The 27,715-nt window shown below is 33.4% G+C and overlaps 2 protein-coding genes across 2 annotated transcripts; one reads left to right on the plus strand and one right to left on the minus strand.

Annotated features, from left to right (window-relative positions):
• The first annotated feature begins 7,202 nt into the window (after positions 1-7,202).
• On the plus strand, positions 7,203-9,263 carry LOC131631924 ((+)-borneol dehydrogenase 2). Its single transcript, XM_058902684.1, has 2 exons — positions 7,203-7,375; positions 8,375-9,263. Exons 1-2 carry the CDS (start codon positions 7,329-7,331, stop codon positions 9,171-9,173), a joined length of 846 nt encoding a protein of 281 aa, XP_058758667.1. The 5' UTR covers positions 7,203-7,328; the 3' UTR covers positions 9,174-9,263.
• A 365-nt stretch (positions 9,264-9,628) lies between these two features.
• LOC131631925 (large ribosomal subunit protein bL27c) lies at positions 9,629-12,663 on the minus strand. Its single transcript, XM_058902686.1, has 3 exons — positions 12,269-12,663; positions 10,114-10,215; positions 9,629-10,027 (listed from the first exon to the last, which is right to left on the minus strand). The coding sequence occupies exons 1-3, from the start codon at positions 12,569-12,571 to the stop codon at positions 9,836-9,838; spliced, it is 597 nt and encodes a 198-aa protein (XP_058758669.1). The 5' UTR covers positions 12,572-12,663; the 3' UTR covers positions 9,629-9,835.
• Positions 12,664-27,715: the final 15,052 nt, after the last annotated feature.

Here is a 27,715-nt window from a genome sequence, read left to right on the forward strand (position 1 = left end):
TTGATGAGAACATGTAAGCCCTTTGTTGGTTTTGATATTTTAGTTATCAATAATGAAATTTTTATGGTTAAATTTTATTTTATTGTAGACATGATCATGGTCATACAAGAGATCCTTTGGATGGGGTTTGATCATTAATTTAGTCAATGAGACAATTACTAAAATTGACCATGAAGATACTCTTTACGCTGAGTAACTCATGATCAAAGGAAAACAAAAACAAATTATGAGACTTTACAAGTAAGTTCAAGACCAAATAATTGACAAAAAAAAAAAAAACACTTGTCTCTTTAAGATAATATTTCATGTAATCTAATACTTTTATTTATTTTTAATATAATTTCTAATATTTTTTGTTTAACCTTTTCTTTGGCTTGAATATCGCATCATTTCCTACTTAACGCTCAGTGGGAATTTGTCATTGGATACAATGAAGAGTTGCCACAAACCTGTTTTCTTTCTCTACATATGGGCATACCCCTGCAAAAACATATAGACAATTTGGACCACCTTTTTGGTGGATGTTATAACATATGTCGATCATCGTTAGCCACAACAATTAGAAAATATATGTCGGTACTCAAGAGCAAAATATTGGTCTTTATATGTCTTTACCTATTCCTGATGATATTTGGCAAGATTTAGCCATGAATTTTGTGTTGGGCTTGCCTCATACACAATAAGGTGTAGATTCTGTGTTCGTTGTAGTAGACAGATTCTCCAAGATGACCCACTTCATTGCTTTCAGGAAGACTGCTGATACGTCCAACATAGTCAAACTGTTTTTCAGGGAGGTTGTGCGTCTTCATGAGGTTCCTAAGTCAATTACTTCAGACAGGGACACCAAATTTCCCAGTCATTTATGGATTATTCTTTAGTCCGCGCTAAACAGTAGTTCTACCGCTCATCCTCAAATAAATTTTCATAAATGAAGACGCACAACCTCCCTGAAATTTCTCTTCATTAAGACAAGCAACTTTGAAACATGAAGTTAACAAACTCGAAGAAAAAATGGATGGGATTTCAGTAGCCTTACAATCTTTGATGGAAAAAAGAAAAAAAAAACCAAGAACGTCTGGTTGCGAGTGTGGGGTGCCAAAACATCGTTCCTCAACCGCAATATATAATCATCCACCTCTTCATCATCCTCAAGGGGAAGTGGTACCTAAAATCATGGACTCGCCAAAACTCTGCACCATCGCTAATCAGTAAAACCCAAGATACTCAATCAAGGGAGAGATTTCATGGAAGAATGACTAAGGATAATAGAAATGAGTGATAGTTACAATCTGAATGGAATTGACTTATGCTTGGTCCTGGTGTTATGGTTCGTCCAAAATTCAAAATACCTGACTTCAAAAAGTACAATGGGGTCAATTGTCCAAAGAATCATTTGATCATGTACTATAGAAAGATGGCTCCTCACGCCAATAATGATAAAATTTTAATTCACCTCTTTCAAGAAAGTATAACTAAGGAAGCCCTAAGTTGGTACATGCACCTCAAGAAGGACTAAATTCACTCTTAGAAGGACTTAGCTGAATCATTTTTCAAGCAATACAAGTAGAAATTAGGTTTGACTCCTGATCGAATGCAACTACAAGACATGGAAAAAAGGGATGATAAGACCTTTAGAGAATATGCTCAATGTTGGAGAGAAATCGCTTCACAAGTTGAACCTCTACTTTTTGAGAAAGAATTGGCTACAATGTTTGTTGATACACTCAAATACCTCTTTTATGAGAAAATGGTAGGAATATCTTTAATAAACTTCTCCAACTTAGTCATTATCAGGGAGAAAGTCGAAATGGGTATAGAATTAGGAAGAATCATCGATAGTCCTCCAAATGCAGTAAAAGTCAAGAATTCAATGTTAGAGGAGCCTAAAGAAGAAGAAGAAAACTTGGATGATTCGATGACAAATCACAATGAAACCTGAAATATCATTTCTCCTTTAGGCGAACATATCGACCTCAATCTTTGAGTGTGTAAAAGATCAACCAAACTTGAATCGAGCATGAGAGTTTATCCTCGACGTTGATGATCCATTGGCTATTTCAATATTATCCTTTGTAATTTTCTTTTTTGTAAGTACTCATTTACTTTAAAATATGTTACTCATTTGAATGGTAAGATTAATGAAATGATCATGCATCTTTTGAACCAATCCTTTTATGTTCACTTTTTTTATATATTCTTTCCTTTTTCGCACAAAAAATTAATATCAATATTTCTTCACCTCACTTTTTCTTTATCAAAGTCTTGTTTTAACAAAGATTAGATGGAGTATGATGTAAACAAAATACACACACTTTCTAAAGTATGCTTTTTAAGACAGAAAGTGACGGTCAAGAGCTTTTTGGAGCTAGTTTTTCAGAGCAATGAAGTCATTGGAGGGCTTATTTTCCTAGATTTTGATGGGGAATTCTTATCAACTCATGATAATTGTTAAATTTTCTATGAGTTGCTAAGTTATTATAGATTAGGTCTTTTTTAGAATAACGTGTTTACACTCTCTTGGATCATATGATTGTTTGAAATTAATTGAATGTTGTTATGTTATTACCATTATTTAATTGTTCTTGATCTTAATGTTATTTGTATGTGTGACGAGCGTGCAAATTTATATCAGATGAGTAGGGATTATTGAACGCAAGTCTACCGATTCGATATAGGAAACTATTGTATAAATTAGGAAACTATTGTGTAAATTAGTGAGATGTACACCAAAGAATTGGGTGCAGTGGCCTTGTTAATTCACTATAACATAATAGCGTAATTGTAATTCAATTAATACAGAGTTCATCAACATGTATAATCAGGGGATTTGAAATAAAGATCTGATTGCCTTTCATAATCGTACTTTAATTCGATAATTTTCAAATCTTGTTTTCGTAACTGAATCATTATTGAAACCCCTCTTTGTTATTACTTGTAATTCACAATATAGTTACCTTGTTTAAATTCACAATTCATGTAAAGAATTATATGGGTTATATATCTTTTTGGTCCTTATAAATATCTCAAATTTTATTCTTAGTCCCTATTAACAAAATGACATATTTTGATCAGTACAAAATTTTTATGCATGCAATTTTAATCTCTACTATTTTCTAAAATTTTGAAAATTGTTTTATTACCCTTTAACTTTTAAATTTTAGAATGATTTTTTTTCATATATGTTTAGAATACTGTAAAATATTTATTTACCAAACTTTAAAATTTTTCAAAATACGAAGAATTAAATATGAATTTTTAAAATTTCAAAAGATAATGATAAAAGTAATGAAAATCTCGACTTAGAAGTCAAATTTTGAGTTCTTTTTTTTTCAAGGAATTTTTTTTTCAACGTTCTAAATATGTCAGCAAAAGAATCATTCAAAAATACACATTGGTTCAATAGCATGGATTAAAACTACGTGCACAATAATTTTGTAGAGACCAAAACATACCATTTTTTTATAAGAACCAGAAGCAAATTTTGGTAATTTGTAGGGACCAAAAACATATTTAACCCATTACTTCATTACTTCAACAAGACTAGTACACTTGCTAGAATTATCATCAAGTCTTTGGCACTATTATTCGGGATTCTTGATAATTTCGACAAGGCAATTAAGTGCGGCGTTTTTAATTTTGTATTTTTATTTATATTTAAAATTTTATTTTACTTTAGTAATTTTGAATTTTATTTTTATTTTTATTTTTTACACTTATTTTGTTCTGAGTAGTGCGATGCTACTAAGGTATTTTTTGTTTGTTTATGCAAGGTATGAATTCGACGCTTATATCAATTGATCTAGAAATGGGAAGAATAACATACACAATTTGTAGAGTAAAACAAGAAACACGGAAAGCTACGGAAGAAAGAAAAAAAATGGTCATTCCACCACGACAAACGTTGGGGGACTATTGCAAGAGGACTGTTGTTGGACATATATCCTTAGAATTTCAACCAGTTAATCCTGTAACTTTTGATATTAAGAATTCTGTACTTTCAGGTTTGAAGGATAACTAGTTCAACAGGAAAACAATCAGAAATCTTTGAGAGCATCTTGCTAAATTCTAATAGACATGCTCGATGTGCAATCCAAATGGTGGCATCACTGAAGATTATGTAAAATTACGTTTGTTTGGTTTTTCTTTGATAGGTCACGCTAAATATTGAATGCAATGCATCCTAAATGGTACTATTCATACCTGGAATGAATTGGAAGATAAGTTTCTAGAACGCTTTTAGTCAAACACTCAATTTTGTGAAAAGAAATGCTGTAATTTCCAATTTTGATCAGGAAGAGTCCGAGTCATTATCTGTTGCATGGGAAAATTCAGTTTGTTACTTTGTAAGTGTCTGAATCATAATATGAGTGTTGTGGAATAATTGACACACTTTATCGGCGGTTTGAAAATAAAAACGAGATGGTTCTTGACGCATCAGTTGGAGGTACGCTAAAAGCAAAGATATGTGAGGAGTTGACAGTACAGATAGAGAATATGTGTAATAATGAGTATCACTCAAGTGAACGAGCGATGGGGCAAAAAGGTGTTCTCGTAGTTGATGCACACACAACATTGCAAGTTCAAATGAAAGCACTTTCCAAACAATTAGTAGCATCCCAACTAGCCTAAGAAAATGTGATTCAGATTTAAACACTTAGGAATGATTCTTATGGGGAAGGACGTACAATCGAGAATCGTATACCCGAAGTCGAGAGTGTTGAAGCTCAATATGCCAACTTTCAGAAGAATAATCCTTACTCAAACACCTACAATCCTAGTTGGAAGGAAAATTTGAATTTCAAATGGAGCACTAACGATACATCATCATTTAGCCAACACATGATAATGACATTAAAACATATGATTCATGGGAAAACTACATCAAAATTCTGCAATTCAACTAAATCATTTGTGATAAGTGAAAGATTCATGACCTAGGGTCTATGAATCATCATCTCATAGGAAATTCATACAGTTCGGGATTCAAGGGAAAACCCTACTCTCCTAAATGTCAAAATACCGAAGTTATAGAGCAATCCCTCTTTAACTTGTTAGTGCGTAAATTCTTTGTGAAGCTCCTAACAATGGTGGAAATCATTGCTTGCATAATCTCTAATGTTATCCTATTGATGAATTAGACTTTATTTTGAAGTTTTTGGAGAAGAAGAAGAAACATGGAGTGTCAAGGCTTTTCCTCTTTTTTCTTTCAAATGAATACGTACCACTCATTTTCTCTCTAACTCTCCCTTTTATTTGCTAATTAAAATTCGGCTAATTAATCCCATTTATTCTTATTCATTCTCCTTAATACAATTTTTATTTTTATTTTTTTAATTCCCCTCCTCATTTTTATTTTTCCAACTTCCTTTTTCCACTAATTCTACCTCATTCTACTTTTTATTTCAATTAATCTCCATAGTCCTTATCTTGATAATAACAATAATAATAACACTAATAATAAAAAAAACCATATCACACACAAAATCACATTATTAATAAAATAAAATTTGAATAAAAATTTGGGGTGTTACACAAGAATATCCCTCCATAACCCTGAGTCCCTCTGCAAGCAACATTCATCTCCACTTTGTCAGAAGGTCACGATTAATCAACTGGAGATCCCTCACTCCTAACCCTTCTTTACTTTTAGATCTACACGCATATTTTCATTTCACCCATGAAATTTTAGACATTCCCTTCGACCCCCCCCCCCCCTCTCCCCCAAAGGAGTCTTCTTTGTAATTTCACAATTTTCTTCTAAACTATAATAAAAATTTTAAAAAAAAGACAAAAAGAAGGGAGGAATACCATTAAGCATCAAATTTAGGAGAACCAATCTACCCCCCAACTCACATATCTATGCTTCCAATAATTAAGTATTCTTTCAAGCAAGGCAACCAAAAGATTCCAAGTAGACTCAAGTCGGAGGTTGGTCTACACTGGCAGACCAAGGTACTTAAAAAACAAAGATATTATATCTCACATTGGAGAAAATCTTCAGCTGAAGAAAGAAATACATGATCCACATTAACCTTGATAAGACTACTCTTGAAGAAGTTAATGCAGAGATCCGAATCCATATCAAAACCTCTAGAATAACCTTAATACACCACAAATTCTTCAGAGAAGGATCAACCACCAGAAGGTTGTCATCAACATACTGAATATGAGACACTATTAACCCGAAGTTACTGACCCTAAACCCAGAGTAAAGATCAATCTCCTCTGCCTCATTACCAGGCCACTAGTAGGAAATGGAAGGAAGCTAGGGGATCCCCTTGTTTCAAATACTTTTGGTTGTTGTTCTCTTGGGTAGGACACCCGTTAACTAGCATCGCGAGATTCCCAACAAAAACAAAAGCTTTCATCAAAGACCACCATTTCTCACTAAACCCAAATTTGAACAGATATAATCTAGGAAATTCCAATCGTACACTTTCTCAAAATCCACCTTGAGAATCAGGCAATGTCTTTTAGATCTTTTGGCCAAGTCGACCACCTCGTTAACAATCACCACTTCATCTATCAACACTCTCCCCTTAAGTAAAGCCAGTTGATTAGGGGAAATGAACTTCTCCATCAACCCAAGTTTAATGGTCAACTCTTTAGCCATGAGCTTGTACAAGGATCATGTCAAGGAAATAGGTCTAAAATCTCCAAGATGACACGGGAATTTAACCTTAAGTATCAAAGTCATAAAGTAAGAAGTAAAATTACAAAGTATAAATGCAAAACGATGAAATTAATCAAACATGATGTCCAAATCAACTCTAAGTAGACTACATAATCTTTTTAAAAAAGAGAAGTTAAACTCATTTGAATTTGAACTTTTATTACCATCACAACAGAACACGGTTGCGTCAAATTTTTGAAAATTAGAGGGAATCGATAAAGAAAGATTACTGTCATTATATTTCATTATTAGTCTATTTATCTTTTAATATTAGTCTTATTATCTTATTTGTTTTTTTCCATTTCATTTAATACTTTAATAAAAGATTCTTTATACTATCATATAGAACCACCTATATATCCTTATCGCAACATATGTGGACCTAATATAGATACCTTTGCATTCATTACCTTTATTGATAATAAGTGTCTAATTTCTATATTAATTAATACTTCTTTTTTTTTTTCAAAATAAATCTAAGATAAAACATAGCTTTTTTCATGCATTATTCCAATTTTAATGAAAAGCAAAAACGTCACATTTTAAAAGAACCCACTCAAATAGAATAGAATGTAGAATTCATGAAAAAGAAGAAAGAAAAAGATAGAACAAACAAACTGTAGAACAAGAGAGAGAAACTTCACACATCTTAACCATGTCAACCACAATCAATGCTTCAACTCCTGCTCCACCAGCACAAAGGTAACATTCACTTCACAACATTACTTTGTTCTTCATAGTTCTTGTTTTCTATGTTTTAAATCTCTTTCATACATGCAATTTTGTGGTAACTGTTTTTGGTCAGCTTTTGACTTGATAACAGTTAGTTGACTAAGTTTGTTTGATAAATAAAAGACACAACAAAGATTTACTGAGGTTATGTTTTTGCAAATTGTATTGATCTTGTTTGAATTTGATCTCTTTTTTTAACAGAAGAATCTTTGATAAAAAAAATTTGTTACTGTCAGATATTCATTGTTCTTTCATTGTTAGTTTAATCTCAGATCTATATCAATGTGTATTGGGTTCAAATTGATTTATGATTGTTTTCATTTATAGGCCTTATATGTAATATGATGATCGGAGCCGTCATATGTTTTTGGAGGCCGTGTGTAGATTAGTCACGATTTATCTACGGCGAAACAAATAGAGACCGTATTTGATCATACTTTAACAGTGACAAATATTTTATGAGGTCTTTTTTAGTTTTGGACCCTGTGCGGTAGTCCGCCTTGCAAGCCCTCAAATCTGGCATTCAACCTGCAAGATTACATAATGGACTTAGGGGCTTCTTCAAGGCCATTTCTGGTTTTTTTTTTTATAGGCAAATTTTAGTGGTTAGTTTGTTAGGAGGAAGCGGAATTCGTTAGCGGAATGGATCGAGTTGCTACATTACTTGCTTTATATAGTGTTATGACCTGATAGCTGGTTTGATCGAATGTGTTTGGAGTTCAAATCTTGATTAAGCGGAAAATTCAAGTATAACAACTAATAAACGGGATGTTTTGGGCCGTCATCTGAATAAAGTAGCATCTATTTTTGGTATGTACATTTCATTGCTACTTTGGCCAGATGAAGGCCCGAAACATCTTCAAGAAATTTAAGCTAGTTAGATAAAATCGATTGTGCATTTCATTGCATTGCTTTACCTATAATGTAAAAAAGTTAATTTGAGCCGAATTTCTCTGTTATTTCTCTCAGGTTATTAGGCAAAGTGGCAGTGGTAACTGGTGGTGCCTCCGGGATCGGAGAAAGCATTGTCCGCCTGTTCCATTCCCACGGTGCTAAAGTCTGTATAGCCGATGTCCAAGACGATCTTGGACAGAAGCTCTGTGATTCTTTCCATGATCCGGAAAATGTTTATTTCGTTCATTGTGATGTTGCGGTAGAGACTGATGTTTCGGATGCAGTACACAATACTGTTGGTAAATTCGGCACTCTAGACATCATGGTTAACAATGCTGGAATTTCCGGAGCACCTTGTCCTGATATCCGCAACGTGGACATGTCCGAATTCGACAAAGTATTTGACATAAATGTGAAAGGTGTTTTCCATGGAATGAAACATGCTGCTCATTTTCTGATCCCAAAGAAAAGTGGCTCAATAATTTCTATCTCAAGTGTTGCAAGTTCCTTAGGAGGAGTAGGGCCTCATGCATATACAGGCTCAAAGCATGCTGTGTGGGGGATAACAAAGAATGTAGCAGCTGAATTGGGGAACCACGGAATACGAGTGAACTGCGTGTCGCCTTATTGTGTTGCAACAGGTTTGGCTTTGGCTCATTTGCCCGAGGAGGAAAGAACCGAGGATGCGATGGAGGGTTTTCGTTCTTTCGTCGGGAAAAACGCGAACTTGCAGGGTGTAGAGTTAACTGCTGATGACGTGGCTAATGCTGTTCTTTTTCTTGCGAGTGATGATGCAAAGTATATAAGTGGAGAGAATCTTATGGTTGATGGAGGATTCACCCGAACAAATCACTCGCTCAGAGTTTTTCGATGATGATTAGTAGTTTTCGATGCTTGTTAATAAACAAATTCGCTATAATTTTTCCATGAAGTGAATGAATAAGAATGCGAGTTTGTCTCTGAAGTGTTGGAGAAAGTTACTACCTAAAAGTTTAGTAGATTTAGATCAAGATGCATTTCAAATTTGATCAAATGAAAAATTGTTAATATGCAACTCAGGTGCCTTATTGTGTGTGTGTGTGAAAAACACCAAAATCATAATAAAAATTCACAATAGACTTGAAGCAATATATGTGAGCTTTCCATTTTAAAAGAGGTAAAAAGCGATTTTTAAGGTGTAAAATTGATTTTGATGTGTTTCACTCATCAAAAGTAAAATTGAATTGATTATGACCTTCAAAACTGATTCTAGTCGAAAGTAGGCTCTATAGCTTTTATGAGCATGATTTTTACACCGAAACTTCCTGTTGACTCACTTCTGCATGAATGTATTCAAATATAAATCATTTTTAACCATAATCAATTTTACATAATTAATTCATTTAAAATCAATTTCCATCACTGCAGAACCAACAGATAGTGGTTACTCAGTGCTCAACCAAATTCAATAGTACAATGCTAAGGTTTTAACAGATACACAGAAGAAAAACAACAGAAGACTGCTAAATTTTACATAGAAGTGAATGAAGTATAGAATCAACAATCTACATTAGTTGATGCGGCATCATCAGCAGCATCATCAGCAGAAGCGAGAATCAGCTGCGGTCGAAATGCTCTTCTTTCTTTTGCAGCTTTTTTGCGCTCACGCCTCATCCTGAAGTACTCTATCTTCCTTGCTCTATAGCTATCGGGGTTTGGAGGCGTAACTTCTCGTGGGTAAACACTGATCTGTCATATTATTACAACTTTATTAGTAAGTTAATTTGTACTTTAGGATTATAGGCCACATGAATCAAGCTGCGAAAGAGCATTACCTTTTTCTTGTCAGGTCCATATTTCTCAAATTTAACAACTCCATCAATCAGGGAGAAAATTGTATGGTCCTTACCAATTCCCACATTCTTTCCTGCATGAAACTTCAAGTTTTGCAAAAAAAACATAATTAGAACTTAAAAAGTGTGGAATAAAAGTTATGGAATAGCTTATAGTTTTACCATACTGAGTAACAATCAAAAGATTCAGTAGCAATCCCATATAGTTAATTACACAATGTGGCTCAACGATTCAAAAGAGACTATTTATGATTCAAAAGAGATTATTCGTTCTTAGTTCTACTTTATATGGATTTCTAGCTCATACGAAAGTAGACATTCTTTGCTCGTTCTTATTGACCTTGCATACCAAGGAGACAGTTCAGATAAATATTTTACTAAACAAGTTTTTTCTTCTTTATAAAGCATTTAGCAGTTTTGCGGTTGTGAAATGCTACTGCCGCTATAGCAAACCACTCCGTGCTTCATTAACTATTAGCAGAGACTGCCACCCTATCTCCCTATTATTCGGGAGCTATAGTCCACTATTGATAAAACTAAACTGACTAAGTTATGTGAAATTCTTAATCCCAATCTGCAAAGTTCAAGGCTAGCAGGCTATAGCTACTTGTTCAGAGAGACTTAGTCCACAACAGTGCATAAGTTATAAAAGCTCCATTCATCATTGAAAACCTCTAAAGCCCCAATACTTCAAAACTGCCAAAGTAACGTATCTGACACTATCCAACATCGATACAGCCTGATACGTACCTGGAACCGGGAAATGAATTTTAATTTTTTGTAAACAAACGTCGCTGATATGTTTGGGATGTGGCTGAATGTCATAGGTACACGCAACTAGTGTCAAGTATTAAGTAGTGAAAATATTAGAGAATTCTATGAAGCCCAAATTTATTTTGGATGGTACTAATGTAGTTCTTTTTGCAGTATTCTAATTGATTCGGAAAAGATACGTAATTGTCATGGTTTTAATCATTTTAGTAATGTGAATCATTTTTAATCATCATTTTTAGTGATTTTTATAAGTTGTGCATTTATACTTTTTTTAAATTAAAATATAGCCATATCGTGTCTACTTATTGTATAAGAATCAGGGCTTCATAGTTGAAAACTCACACCAGAAAACCACATTAAACCACAAACTTCCACTCCTACATTCTTTCTCAATCAACTAAGGCTATTAACTATATATTCCTACTACCTAATTAATAATGAACTTTTCTTTGGTTAAAGATCGATCCGGAGACAGAGTTATCAATCTTAGATAGTGGAGTGGAGCGGCCGACTCTAAAAATGGGATGGCGGAATAACCGCAATTTGATAATGTTTGGACTAATTGTATGAATAGTAACTTACCCATAGGATATCTTAAAATCCATAATCAAATTCAAAACATTATATCTTGAAATCCTAACTGAAACAATCATTAGTCATATTTTACTTAGCTGACCCGAACTAGATGAACAGAGTTCCTTGACTTCCTTGACTGAGAACCAAAGGATCAAGGGAATTAAAACCTCTATAGCACCAACACCTCACACCTCTGAAAAAATGTGTTTGTGGGTCAATATCCAAAATCGACACCAATACGTTTAATTTATTTTTTTTTCAAATTATTACCGGTGTCAACATGTCAGCATCGGTATTGTGCTTCTAGTGTCCGTCCTTAATAGACTAAAACCGGATTAAACAGAGTTCCTTAACTGAGAACCAAAGGATTAAGGGAATTAAAACGAAATGCATCAGACTCACACATCCCATCCAATCATAATTCATAATTCTCTAGTAACCACATCTTCAAATTATTCAACACAAATTACACACCATTCCATTTCCAGTTTCTTTCAATTCACCCACAATATCAATCCTAACAATAAAACACTACGTAGCACCGACGCCTTTGAAAAACAAGTCTGTATGTGTTTAGAGATATTAGCATCAATTACAAATTAGTTGCAAGTTAGTTACAAATTAGTTACACTAGATGAGAGTTACTTATTAGTTGCAAGTTAGTTACAAATTTCTTGTGATTGATAAAACATGTAAATAATTTCACATTCATATAAAATTCATGACAATTAATTGATTTTCCCCTAATTCAAAATTCAAAAGAGATAAGAATGAGTGGCACACACACCTTGGTTCCGCGTTGGCGAACGATGATAGAACCAGGTTTAGCGACCTGGTCACCGTAAACCTTAACTCCGAGACGCCTTCCGGCGGAGTCACGGCCGTTTTTGGTACTTCCGGCTCCCTTCTTGTGAGCGTTCCGGATGATGAGTGCTGACCTATGAATCCGCGGGAGAGATGGTGATGGAGTGAAACGGAGAGTGGAGGAACCGGATAGAAAGGAAGATGATGATAATGAGGAGGAGGAGGAGGATGAAATGGAAAGGGATTTGAATGCGGTTGCTATGTTGAAACCCATGCATATAGCCATGGTTGGATACTGTTGGGGTGAAGATTGTGAGAGATAGAGGCCACACAGAGTGAATTTGGGAAGGGATGATATAGAGAGGAGGATAAGGGGAAAAGAGAATTTTGAAATTTACTAATAAGAGAATTTTTATATTTTCAATATTTTGTATATAAAAATATAGAAATAGAGATAAATTAACACCAATAATTTGACATATATAAAAAATAAATATTCCATAGATAATTATTAACGTAAATCGAACAATATATCTCATCATCAAGTTGGACGTTTCAACATCTTTAAAATATCTCTGGTCGATCTTGCAATCTTCGCATCCAACTCAATCGGACATTTGTTTCGTAACACTAAAGTGCACTTCACATAACAGATAAATCTTCATTTGTCTTTAGCTAAAACTTTGATAACTGTATCTTCTCATCGCTATCAATAGATGGCGGGTGATAATAGAGTTTCATAACTCTTCAATTGTTTGGGTATGAATTATGTAGTTTTGATTTTAGATTGACAAGACGGGTGATATCTAAGAACATAAATTTAAGAAGGGTTTCACGCCGTTGAAGAAGACAAAAGTGAAATATGCATACTAAGACATTTTGTATTTTTTGTGTGTTTGTGCTAACAAGTTTAGTGGCACCCATATTTATACAAGTTTTAGATTAATATGAATTTTTCAAACACAATCATGTCTCAAGGGATAATCTGAAGATGTACTTCTAGATACACCTTGCTTCGTTTAGTAAAATTAGGGTGAGTTCGAAAATCCATTTTTCGAATAAATCCATGTTAGTAATTTTTTAAACATTTGTGGTGTATTCGGAAATGTATTTCCATATTCACCCTATATTGTTCACACAGAACCTATTTTAGAAACAAAACCTGTTATAGAAAACAAAAATGAAGAAAATTTTGGGAAATTAAACATACATTGAGATCTATGAAAATGTATACATTTGACATCTTTAACATTAATCCAAGATTACATACAAAATGTGTCTAACCACATAAAATGCATTATTGTGTAAAAACTAAAATGAAATGAAACATGTGTCACTGTCTAAATCTATATCTATGGGGTGATTCCGCCTTTGACTTTTATTTATTTGATTCTCTTTCAATCTCGCTTAACTTGGTGAACTCTTGTTTCCTATCCAAAAAATGATCCGGCCGAGTTTGAGATTTCCTTGTTGAATGAGTTGTCCACCCGGAAGTGAGTGGTATAGGGCATACCAATTTCAAATAAACATGAACAAAATGCAGTGATTTTGAAAGTCATCCAATACACATAATATGATCAGTTGGATTTTGAGGTGGGACAAACTACAGTGAAAAAATGTTTTCGAGAAAATGTATTTTGTTAGATCAATACACACTCTATTATATGCACTTGCTATAAGACGACTCATTTAAGGGAAACACGTCCATTTTTCCTTTGGTATTGAACCGCTAACTCAAGGAATAAGAGATTTATGAATTGCATCAAAATATTCTTTTTTCCCTAATAGCATTGTGTATGACTCTTTATACTCCTTCAACTATTTGATAATTTTTTGGCAGAAAATGTATGATTTTCCTCTCCTTTACTAAGCAAAGCTGAAATAGCTCGATCCTCTCCCTCAATATTTACAATCTGTTTAATGTATTTGTGCATAAAAAGCGACACCTCTTTAATGTATAGCGTTTTGGGTAGGGGTGTTCGCGGTGCGGTTTGGGCGGTTTTGACGAAAAAAATCATCCGAACCGCAAGAGAAAAAATTGTGCGGTTTGGTTTGGTTCGGTTGACTTTTAAAAAAAATCCGAACCAAACCAAACCAAACTAATGCGATTTGGTTCGGTTTTTTACAAATATTTTATTGAGTCATGCATACACATATAGATGACAACATAATTTTGTATTTAGACATTCATACACTATCAAATAACAACAAAACACGTCATATTTTGACAACAATTTTTTATTTAATATGTAAAAATTAAATTAGACAAAAGTGAAATATTAAATAAAAAAATAATAGCATAAAACGATATAAAAATTATTATAATAAAAAAAAATAGAAGAGATGAGAGATTAGTGAAGGTGAAAAAGAAAAAAAAAGTTGAGAGATTAAAGAAGAAGATGTGCGATAAAAACAAAACTGAAATATGGAACATTTACATAAAAATGAGAAGGTGAAAACGAAAGAATATAAGAGAGTAGAGATTATAGAAGAAGAGAGAAGATGTATGTGGCAAAAAAGTGCGATAATGTTATTAGATATTTGAGAAGATTGGGACTGAAATTATATGTGTAAGGATGAGAAAATTGTTCTTAATCATAAGGCAAAGGTATAATAGGTTTAAGTTTGGGTTGGATGTGAGTTAAGTAAAAGTTAGGTTGTAAGATAATGCGGTTTGATTCGGTTTGGTTCGGTTTATAAAATACAAACCGCAAAACGAACTGAACCGTGCGGTTTTGTTAAAAGATGACCCAAACTAATCCGAACCAAATGCGGTTTTTTGCGGTTTCGGTTTGGTTTGGTTTGGTTTGCGGTTTTCTATTGGGTTGGTTTGGTTTTGAACACCCCTAGTTTTGGGTAAAGGTGGTGAAGAAGATTGTTTGCTAACGTGACCTCCTTTGAAAATACTTTTTTAAGATTTCGAAGTCGGAGAATATGGAAAAATGTGTCAACATGTTTAAAATAGGAAGGAGATCGCATAGTTATCTTGTCACTCGGTGTTGGTTTACATTCTTAGGAACACCTTTTGTTTTTACTGATTGAAACAGTGGCTTCAAACTTGTGGTATCTAGATAAGCAATCTTTCTCATTTGCTCTTTGATGTGGAGTTTCATGTTATCACTTGCTTTAAAAAATCTCTCTTGTATCACTTTTCATTTGGTCAAGATAGAGATATTCCATTTACCATCCTTCATCACACCATCATCATCAAACCTAAGCCTTTCCAATGAGTGCAAATCTTGTCCAATCGTATTAGGGTATCAAGTTTCACCTTCTTTGAAATTAAATAAGCGCATGGGAGGCATGCGCCATCCTAAGTGTACAACCACATTTAAAGCTATAAGAACCTACTTTCTCGGCTCGTTTGACTTCTAGAAAAATAAAATTTAATCATGCTTGAGATATGTTGTTGAACAACTGTGTAATATTGCGACTAAATGATGTATGTATCTCATTATGCTTATTTTGAATCATTTGGTTCATAGAGTCTCAAACTCTACACAAATCACCTTTACTAGTTCCCAACCAATTCTCCAGTGTAGGTTGGGCAAATTCAACTTGGTTAGTTGTTGTGTTTACAAAGTGTCTAATCTGATCGGTCCAAGAACAAACAATCTTCTCCTTCACTCATTCTAGAATTTTACTTCGAACATATTTCAAAAAATATGGATATTTCTCACACTTCTTTCTGAAAAGTATAACAAAATCGACATATAATTTTTTCGAAGAAGAATTTATTATAACATTCCATGCATCTATTATTCTAGTATCAAGCTACCTTTGGTCATTTTTCCATCTTCACCATTTATTTTTTCAGTCCCTACCGCATGTTTAAGTCAACTTCTCACATTCTTTGGGAAGTGATACCTACAAAGTAATGTGTATGGAGTAGAAAACACCTTTGCAACCAAATTCATCAATGTGGTATCCTGATTAGAGACAATGACATTTGGCATGTTTTATTTGTCCTTCAACATTAATTGAAACACTTCTAAAGCCCAAGTAACGTTGTCCTCTTTTTTCGATTCCAAAAAATTCAAACCCAATAGAATAAGTCTTTTCGGTAGATGTAACACCAACAATTTCCAATAATGGAAGTATGTACTTATTGGTCTTATAAGTTTAATAAATAATGAGTACAGTGAGAAATATGTTGAACAACTTTATAGAATCAGGAGGAATCTAAAATATATCTCTAACGGTTTCTCCATCCTTGCACACTCGGTACCTAGATACATAATGATTATCATCCAAAAGCTTTAATCATTGTTGCATTTCAGTTCTATCCCCCTTATCATCTTGTTGTTTCGGACACGAACGTTGTATACTTACTTGATATTTGAGATATTTTTGGATCTTTTATGTTTCAAAGTTGCAAGTTTGTTTTTGGGTTGCATTATGTTCAATGTCATGTAGAAAAGATTTCCATCTCTATAAGAATAAGGCGACATGCAATGGAATGACCGACTAACTTGTGAAACATGCCATGATATGTGTATCACAAATCACATTAAATCTCCATTTATTATCTGGCAAAAAGATATTCACGCAACTTAAAAAGATACTCACATTTTCTCAAACTGGTGTCATCTTGTTTCAACTTCTGAAGAGCAATTGCGTACTTGCCATTTTTTTCGCAACTTAGTGGTACAAAAGTCTTCTATCTGAACCATATCTGGCCATCTGATTACAACATCAAACCACAATTTAGCCACCTCCATGCAGATTCATTGGAGCACATGATTATGAACATCAAATTCTTGTATATTTGTAACTTGGTTGGCAATATATAGCTTTACTTGACATCAATAGGTTTGACATCCGTAAACAAAATATATTTGGGGAAAACATCATGGTGCACCATATCTTCAATCATAAGAGAGAATATTCAAAAGAACTGACAATACTAAACTCTGAACTAATCCAAAAGTATACTTTTGTATCCATTCACCTTTAATCTGAAAATGTATTTTCAGACATAACATTCATTTCTCCAGCTCAAAAATCATATTAATGTAATCAATGTAAAAGAAAATACATGTAATTTTTTTTTGCTCTCTTTTATATGTGATAAAATACAAGAACGATGTTTTGGACGGTAAAAAAATTGATTGACAATGGAATGATGTTTTTAAGGGTTTTGAAAGAAAAATGTTTTATTATGAAAATATTATTAGTTCTTTTGAACTTTAAATTATTTTTTTTTTGTATTTTTCTTGCATATTTAGCATATATAAGTAATAAAAATATTAAATTAAAAAATATAAATGTATTTTTTTTTAATTATTAGTTCTTTTTATAATGAAAACACGTGTATAGAAAGAGTTAAAGCAAAAGAGCGAACTCAGTTAACATAAAATGCCCCAAAAAATGGAGGATTTCTTCTAAGTACACCCTTGAAATTGCTGAGAAGATACTTAACAAAACAATGTGCTACACAATTATGGAAGTAACGGCTATAACATAAATCAATTGAGATGATTTTTTTTAGTTTGATATCAATGAAAATGAAAAAATATAAAAAAGAAAAGAAAAGAAAGATTTATATTAATTAAATGTCACAAATACATTTTATAATGTGGTATATTATTTATTTGTCAGGAGATATTTAAGTTTAAATTCTTACACTAAATTTTAATCTATAATCTTTAATAGAAATAAATCGTGCATAAGTCTTTTCTTCTATATCAACCCTTGAATCATTAAATAGGTGCTAAGATTTAAGGGTGGTAAATCGAGTCTGATTTATTGATTTATTGGGTATGTTCATTTTATCTGTATTTTTAGTGTAGGACGGGTCAAGAGTGTAGCCTTTCACCCTTTAATGTGTCCATTCCGTATTGTTTTTTATGCGGGCTATTGAGGGCATATGTATTTACATAAATTTTTGTATTTTTAGGCTTAAAATGTACAGTGCCTGCGGGCTTTCTCCGTCATGTCCTCACTTTTTTGCGGAACATAACTAAGTTTTAGGTCCGCATTTTCAACTATACCCGCCCCATTCCGTTTTTTTAATCTTTGCGAAGCGGACTTAAACGGAGCAGGCATGCCTGTCTCTCATCCCGAAAATCTAAGTTAGGTTTGTTCCACTTTGAAGAAGTCATAATTATTTTTAAAATGTAAAGTTATTTTATTATATTTGATTATTTTCAAATGATTTGTAATTCATAATTTTTAAATTTAAATTAATTGTTCAATTCACTTTTTATAAATGTTTTTTATCCGTAATTGTGAGAAAAAGCATTAGACTTTGATGGATTGGATTACCATATGTTCAACTTTCTTTTTAAATAAAACTAATTTTTAACTTATTTTTAAATAAAATTATTTTTTTATCACTGCAAAAGCAAAAAAAGGATTTTAATGACATTCCTTTCAATATTCCATTAGAATTTATTCGAATTAAAAAGCCATTATTACTTTGAAAACAATTGTTCATTCGAATATTTTTTAATTAAAAAAATAATAAAATTAAATGAAAGTTGTGAGCGGTTTGAAATTTCAATAACCAGTAAAAGGTGCATCTCACATGTGTCATGGAAGATTTTATATACTATCATCGTTTTTTTTAGACAAAGGAATATGCATCAAGTAATATCAACCCATCACAATCATGTATCAAATTAAAACACAATTTTATTTTTAAAAAACTAATATGCTATGATCACTACAAAAAAACTCATCTCCAGCGACATATTTAGCGACGTGGAGAAAACGTGGCTAATAAATTCTTGTTGCGACGTGAATACAACGTCGCCACCTATATTTTAATATTAATTTACTTTACAGTATTAAAGTGGTTGGGAGTCAGACATGGGTTTGTGTGAAAAACAGTTGCGACGTGAGTTGCACGTCGCTACATTAATTACATAAATTAATTCATCACACCCCATAACGTTCAAATGAGGGAATATTCAAAATTTTGAAAAATTTGGTGGTGACGTTATTGTCACGTCGCTACATTTATAATTCAAAATGGGGGGAAACATGATTTGACAGAGTGGCAGCGTAAGTGACCGTTGATTAATTAAATATTACCGTTTGCCTGTTGCGACGTGTTTAGCACGTGGTAAATAGCGAGGTTTGATGCACGTCGCAACAATGTGTATTAATGCAACCAATTCACTTCACTTCCCCACACCTTCGTTTCAAATCCATTTTCGTTTCAGCAACTCTCCCCCAAAACCAAAACCAGCAACCTTCCTCTTAATTTCATTTTCATTTCATCAACAATTTCGTTTCAGCAATATTTTTTTGACATCTTGGGTAATTAAGAGGTTGCATCAGTATTATGAGCTAATTTTATTCTTGATTCTGTTTTTAATTTTTAATTTTTTTTTTTGGTATAGATTTAGATTTGAAGAAGGAGGAGGAGAACAATTTCGTTTCAGCAATATTTTTTTGACATCAAAGGTAATTAAGAGGTTGCATCAGTATTATGAGCTAATTTTATTCTTGATTCTGTTTTTAATTTTTAATTTTATTTTTGGTATAGATTTAGATTTGAAGAAGGAGGAGGAGAGTAAATTGAAGAAGGAGGAGGAGAGTAAATTGAAGAAGGAGGAGTAGATTGAAGAAGAGGTAAGTAAATAAAATAGATTTTTAATGTGATTTATAATGATTTTTGGTATAGATTTATAATGTGATTTTTTTTAGTAGATTTATTAAGATAATATGTATGTGTTTGTATAGATTTTTTAGTAGATTTATTAAGATAATATGGAGTATGTGTTTGTATAGATTTTTTAGTAAATTTATTAAGATATGTATGTGTTTGTATAGATTTATAATGTGTTTTTATATATTGTAAAACTATTAGAAAAAAATTGATATATTAAAATTGTTATATCTTAAAAAATAAAATAGAATATAGTGAATAAAATAAAAACGAAAATTAAATATATTTTTTATTAATATTTTTAAAACTATTAGAAAAAATTGATATATTAAAACTATTATTAAAATTATTATATATTATTATTATTATTAAAACGTATTTTTTGTTTAATATTTTATAATATATAAAATAGATTATTATAAATATTAATATAATTTTAAAAAGAATATAATAGTTATATATATTATAAAGTTTTCATTTTTAAGAATATAATATAGATATATATTATAAAGTTCTCACTTTAAAAAATAGATTATTATAACTTAAACAAATTTTATATATTCAAAACTAATATAATAGTTATATATCATTTTTAATTTTTAATTTTTTAATAGATTTATTAAGATAATATGTATGTGTTTGTATAGATTTTTGATATATTTATATATTTTAAAAAGAATTTTTATATATGTTATGTATATCATATATTTAATAAAAACATTTTTTATTTTTATTTTTTATTTTGTTCTTATATAATAGATTTAAAACTGAATTTGTATATATGTTATAAAAACATAATATTATTATGTATGTGTTTGTATATTTCCAAATATAATAGTAATATTTCTTATTTCTTATTTTTTATTTTTATTATTATGTGTGTAACAAAAACATAATATGTTTATTTTTATTAAATAATATTTTCAATATATGTAGTTTAAAATGTGTAGTTAAAAAAAATAATTATTGTATGGTTAAAGATGTTCAATATAACGTGTGTAGTTAAAAATATTAGTAGTATTGTTATTAAATAATATTTTTAAGAATAGTAAATATTAACTAGTATACGTTTAAGAATAATATTATCGGTATTATCGATAATACTAACTCAAAATGACAATGATTGTATAAATGTGCAGTATGGAATATTATCGGTATTATCGTAGTTGGATGTACGATAGAACATTTCCAGGAAGAATGAGACTTAAACCCAATTTTATAGTAGGAGTTGAAGGGTTTATCAGTTGGGCGTTTGCTCAGGAATTATGTCGAAGCGAAGGAGGAGTTAGGTGTCCCTGTCTTAAATGTGAATGTAGACCAATAATTAGTGACCCACAGGAAATAACAGCTCATTTGCATAGAAGGGGTTTCATTGCAAATTATTGGGTTTGGACGTTTAACGGTGAAGAACTGCCTAGTAACGTACCAGAGACTAGCAACTCTCATGCTTCAAGTAGTCGGCCGCCTGTGGAATATGAGGAAAACTTTAATCTGATTGGTGACATGGTTGAGAGTGCTTTTGGTGTGAACGTGACTTATGATGAGCCTGAAGATTTTGGTGGGGAAGAGATGCCGAATGAGGAAGCGCAGAAATTTTATCAGTTGTTGAATGAGATGAATACGCCGTTGTTTGATGGATCGTCTGACTCAAAGTTATCAATGTGTGTGAGATTGTTGGCCGCCAAGGCAAATTGGAATGTTCCTGATAAGTGTTTGGAATTCTTCGTAAAGATGATGTTGGACTCAACTGCAATGAAAGACAACTTGCCTACAACATTTTATGAAGCAAAGAAGTTGGTGTCGAAGTTGGGCTTAAGAGTAAGAAAGATTGATTGTTGCATTAATGGTTGTATGTTGTTCTACGACAATGAGTTTGGTACTCAAGATGGGTTGTTGGAGGAATGTAAGTTTTGTATGAGTCCAAGATATAAAGTTCCAAGTAGAGCCGTTAACACTAATCAAGACCGTGTAGCAGTAAAGTCCATGTTTTATCTTCCGATAATACCAAGGTTAAAAAGAATGTTTGCTTCAATGCACAGTGCAAGTCAAATGACATGGCATCACACAAATAACACAAGTCCAGGCACTATGCGGCATCCATCTGATGGCGAGGCATGGAAGCACTTTGATCGGATGCATCCTGATTTTGCCGCAGAACCTAGAAATGTCAGGTTGGGATTATGCTCTGATGGATTTACTCCATATGTCCAAGGGTCGGGAACTGCATATTCTTGTTGGCCAGTTATTGTAACCCCTTACAACCTCCCTCCTGAGATGTGCATGACAAAACCATACATGTTTTTGACGTGCGTCATTCCAGGACCTTCGAGTCCAAAAGCAGGAATTGATGTGTATTTACAACCTTTAATTGATGATTTGAAGAGATTGTGGATTGGAGAATGGACTTATGATATATCACGTAAAGAAAACTTTACAATGCGAGCTTCATTGATGTGGACCATCAACGACTTTCCAGCATATGGCATGTTGTCTGGTTGGGGTACGCATGGCAAAATGGGTTGTCCGCATTGCATGGGAAACAACAAAGGGTTCACGTTGGATAAAGGTGGGAAAAGCTCGTGGTTTGACTGTCACCGCAGATTCCTACCACGAAATCACTCCTATAGAAGAAACATGACAAACTTTAAAAAAGATGTACGAGTGAAAGATGCGCCTCCGCCTCGATTGTCACCATGGGCTATATGGGAACAAGTTAGTGAGCTACCAAAATTTACAGATACTAGCAAAGAATGCCGAATTGAAGGATACGGAGTCACGCACAATTGGACAAAAAGAAGTATATTTTGGGACCTCCCGTATTGGAAGGATAACTTGTTGCGCCATAATCTAGATGTTATGCATATTGAGAAGAATTTTTTTGATAATGTATTTAACACAGTGATGGATGTGAAAGGCAAAACGAAAGATAATGAAAAGGCCAGACAAGACATGGAAAAATGGTGTAACAGAAGAGAGTTGGAGTTGAGGCCTCTACCGAATGGAAAGTTATTAAAACCCAAGGCTTGTTTCACTCTGACTTCCCAAGATGCTAAAGCTGTTTGTCGATGGCTAAAAGATTTGAGAATGCCCGATGGCTATTCATCAAATTTATCAAGGTGTGCTGACCCTAACACTGGGAAGTTGCATGGAATGAAAAGTCACGATTGTCACATTTTCATGGAACAATTGTTACCAATTGCATTTGGCTCGCTACCCAAACATGTTCTTGATCCACTAACTGAAATTAGTCAGTTTTTTAGAGATATTTGTGCGTCATCTTTAAAAGTGGAAGACATCATGAAGTTGGACCAAAACATTGCAATCATTCTTTGTAAGTTGGAACAAGTATTTCCGCCTGGTTTCTTTGACTCCATGGAACATTTACCTGTGCATCTTGCATATGAAGCTTTTCTTGGTGGACCAGTTCAATATAGGTGGATGTATCCGTTTGAAAGGTTCATGGGTGATTCAAAGCGATCAGTGAAGAATAAAGCAAGAGTTGAAGGTTCTATATGTGCACATTACCTGCATCGAGAAACATCACATTTTTGCAGTCATTATTTCAATCACTTGATGTTAACTCCTAGAACCATACGGAATCCGGTAAATGTCAACCAGAGGAGTCAATTCACCTTATCGGTATTCGGTCTTCCAGGTCGACCTTCTGGAAAGAAGAGTGTGCATTGGTTGACCCAGAAAGAAATGCAATCCGCACATGTCCATGTCTTGATCAACTGCGTTGAAGTTAAACAATACCTTGAGTAAGTTTACCCAATAGTTTTTTTACCTTTGTTGACAATGTCTGTATACCAAACTTATTTAACTTATGCTGTATATTTTGTAGGGAATTAACAATGCCTATTTTCATAGTACCGGTGTACAGTCAACATCCGGCGTCATTCATGCTCAATTTCCCTTATGGTTCAAGCAAAGATTGTCTACCGTGTTTCCACCAACTCCAGAAATACTCCATTTGAGAAACTTAGCAGAAGGCCCTATCCAAAGCGCAAATGATTGGCACACATACTTCGTGAACGGATATAAGTTTCACACTGAGGCATGGACCGAAGGGAAAAAAACCATAAACAGTGGTGTATTTGTAAAAGGAGTTACAGATGGTGGTGAAGATGACTTTTATGGAGTTATTAAACATATCTACGAGTTGGTATACCATTACTTGGATTCAGAAAATAAAGTTGTCTTGTTTTATTGTGAATGGTATGATCCAAGTAGAGGCACCAAAATAGACAGGTCATACGGTACTGTTGAGATTCAAATGAACCGGAAATACAAAGAGTATGATCCTTTCATAATGTCAAATATTGTTAGGCAAGTTTATTATGTACCTTATCCTTCATTTGTGACACGTAAAAGAGGATGGTGTGTTGTAATAAAAACAAAACCCCAAGGTCATATTGAAAACGGAGATCAAGTAGAAGATGTTGCCTATCAAGTTGATGATGTTGATCAAATTAATGAAGTGGTTGCAGCTGAAGACATTACAAGTTTGAATGACACAACTGTTGAGGGACATCAAGTTGATGCATCTATATTGTTGGTTGAAAATAATGTGGATGAAGAGAATGATGAAGAGTTTGAATCCGATGACAATAATGAAGAGAATGACGAAGAGAATGATGAAGAGAATGACGAAGAGAATGACGAAGAGAATGATGAAGAGAATGATGAAGAGAATGATATGGATAGCGAAGATGAAGAATAACTAAACATTGAATGTAATATCTAATTATGTGTTAAGTAATATCTAATTATGTGTTAAAGAATAACTATTTATGTATTAATGAATATCTATTTATGTGTTAATGAATATCTATTTATGTGTTAATGAATATATATTGATCTTAATGAATTTATTATCTTTGTTGGTGAATAATAAAATAGGTAACATGCCACCTAAGAGTAAAGATAGTGGTAGGAAGTCCCAACGTCCGAGGATAGTAGTATGTGACGCGCCTCACACAGCAGCGTGTCCCCGCCCTCAGAGTCATGTTGATCCTATGTCTCTAGCCAGTACTCAGGCTTTTACCCCATTACTCTCCTCCCACACATTCCCGTCTGGGGTACCTGCATCTTTCCAGTACTCAGCGGTACCTCCATCCTTCCAGCATCCTGGTGTGCCATCGTCCTTCCAGCAGGCAGCAGGACCTAGCTTTCCCTTCACACATACTGGTGTGCCCCCTCCCAGCTTTCCATTCTCCCATACTGGCATGCCTTCATCCTTCCAGCAGACTGGAGGATCTGGTTTTTCATATCCCATCCTGATGACTTCATCCTTCCAGCAGACGGGAGGGTCCAGCAGTACACGTCCGACACAGGCTGGACGATCTCCTAGTCCACGCCCCACACAGGCTGGACAATCTCCCCGTCCACGTCCCACACAGGCTGGACGATCTCCTAGTCCACGCCCCACACAGGTTGGAGGCTCACGCACCCCACATCCCACACATGTACCAGCACGTGAGGTTGATGAGGCAGTTGATGAGATAGATGGAGCTGATCTTCGTGGGAGGGATGATCCTGATGAGATTCATGTGATTGACGGCAAATTTTGGATTCAGCCCGAAGGAAGCAAGTAAGTTTCCTATTTAAAAACTTTTATAGTATTATACTTTTTCATTTTTTTTATAAATTTATATCTAACATTTTCATTTTTTGTTTCAGTTTTACGCCGAGTCGGACAGCTGCTAGGGTTGTTAACTATATAATTCAGCAGATGTATAAATCAGCTTTTAAGAGCTATGGGGACGTCAAAAATAAAGATGAATGGTTTAGAATGTTTAAGGTATTGTTATTTATATATGTTATGCATTTAATTTATTGTTTTAGTTATAGTTATTTAAATAAAATTCTCATTATAATTACTTAACATTTTATTTTAATGTCATACATTATTGCAGGAGAAATGTGTGTGGGATCCTTTGAGTGAAAAAAGTGTTCAGAAAGTTTTCAACACCAGATGCTCTAAAAGAATGTCTGATATGCTGCGGCGAGTAAGGGAGAATCATGAGCTTCATGGCATCCGTCCTAACTGGATAGGCGAGGAGGTTTTTCATGATCTTGTTACATATTGGAGGAGTCCAGAATTCCGGGCTAAATCAGAAACTTTTAAGAAGATGAGGGCATCTGAAAAGGGCGGTTGTGTCAACACAGTTGGAAGTATTAGCACCGCCGAGCATGCCCGACGATTGGTAAAAATTTTAAATTTTTTAAGTTACATCTTTATTCATAATATATTTTACTAATTATTTTTAATTATATTATTTAGGCTAAGGAGTTGGGGAGAAAACCATTGATGCCTGAGCTGATTTCGAGGACCCGGACAAGGAGATCGGGAGGTTTTGTCGACGAGCGCACGAAGTTGTATCTTGTAAGTGAAATTTACGTTGTTTATTTTTTTTAAATTAATACAAAATTTGTGACGTGAATTTCATGTGGCAATTGATAAATTGCCACATTAAAATCATGTGGCAAATCATAAGTTGTGGCGTGAAAATCACGTGGCAACTTTTTAATATATTTTAATTTATAGTATATACATATTTAATTAGTATAATTAAATATGCATTTAAATATTTAACTTACATTTTTTTATTGAATATCTGTGCAGGAAGATTATGATAGCCGACTTGCCATTTTTCTGGAAAATAATCCTCAATTCATGCCAGCAGAGGGGGAGCCGCTAAATGCGGATGTTGATCACTATATTTGGTGTGAGGTTATTAAAGAAAAAGGACCTAATGGTTGCTTTTTTGGTGCTGGAAATTTGGCGGCCAGCTATAGACGTGGTGACCGCAATCTGTTTCAAAGACTTCAGGATGCTATAGAGAGGGTGAATCGCGTCAACCAAATCTGACACAGGAACAAACTGAATTAGTAAGGCAATTGACGAGACGCGAAAGTGAGGCCCAGATCGAGATGATGCGGAAGAAGCAGACTGATATGGAGGAGCAGCATGCGCGACAGATGGAGGGCATTATGAAGAAGCAAGCTGAGATGGAGGAGCAGATGAGACGGTTTATGCAAGGAGGTGGAAATTACAGTAATGCTCCTCCTCAAGAGCCGGAGGATGACGGGGTGGCTGATGATTTTAATCCGGATAATTATTTTCCGGATGATGCCTCTTGAAAACATTTTGTATTTTATTTGTTTTTAATTTATTTTTATGTAAAATATTCTACATTTTAATTCATTAAAGTATTAGTTTTAAATTTTTAGTTTTAATTAATTGAATTTATTATATAATGTTTATTATATGAATTTATTTTATACAAATTTATTATATAAATTAGTTTATATAGATTTTAATATATAAATTTTATTTTATAGGTTTTATTATATAAATTTTATTTTATAAATTTTATTATATAAATTTTATTATATATATTTTATTATATATATTTTATTATATATATTTTATTATATATTAATTAATTATAAAAAATATATAAAACAAAACAAATCTAGCGTGAATTAATTTTTTTTTAAAAAAAAGCATTTAATGTAGCGATGTGGTATACACGTCGCTACATTGGTCAACAAACACACTGTCCCACACCTGCCACGCCTGCTGTGTGTGCAGATAGATGTTCCCCATGCAACCCTGTTGCGACGTCGGAGGCACGTTGCTACTTTCTGACGTGGTCTCCACGTCGCTACAAGTTGCCACTTTGGCTCCTGCGACGTATTCACTCACGTCGCTACTTTTTTGTTGCCACGTGATATTCCATGTTGCGTTGTGCTGATCACGTCGCTGCAGAGGACTTTTTTTGTAGTGGATAAATGTAAGAATTT

This window comes from Vicia villosa, unplaced genomic scaffold, assembly GCF_029867415.1.
Source record: "Vicia villosa cultivar HV-30 ecotype Madison, WI unplaced genomic scaffold, Vvil1.0 ctg.000881F_1_1, whole genome shotgun sequence".
In the NCBI taxonomy this organism is placed as follows: domain Eukaryota; kingdom Viridiplantae; phylum Streptophyta; class Magnoliopsida; order Fabales; family Fabaceae; genus Vicia; species Vicia villosa.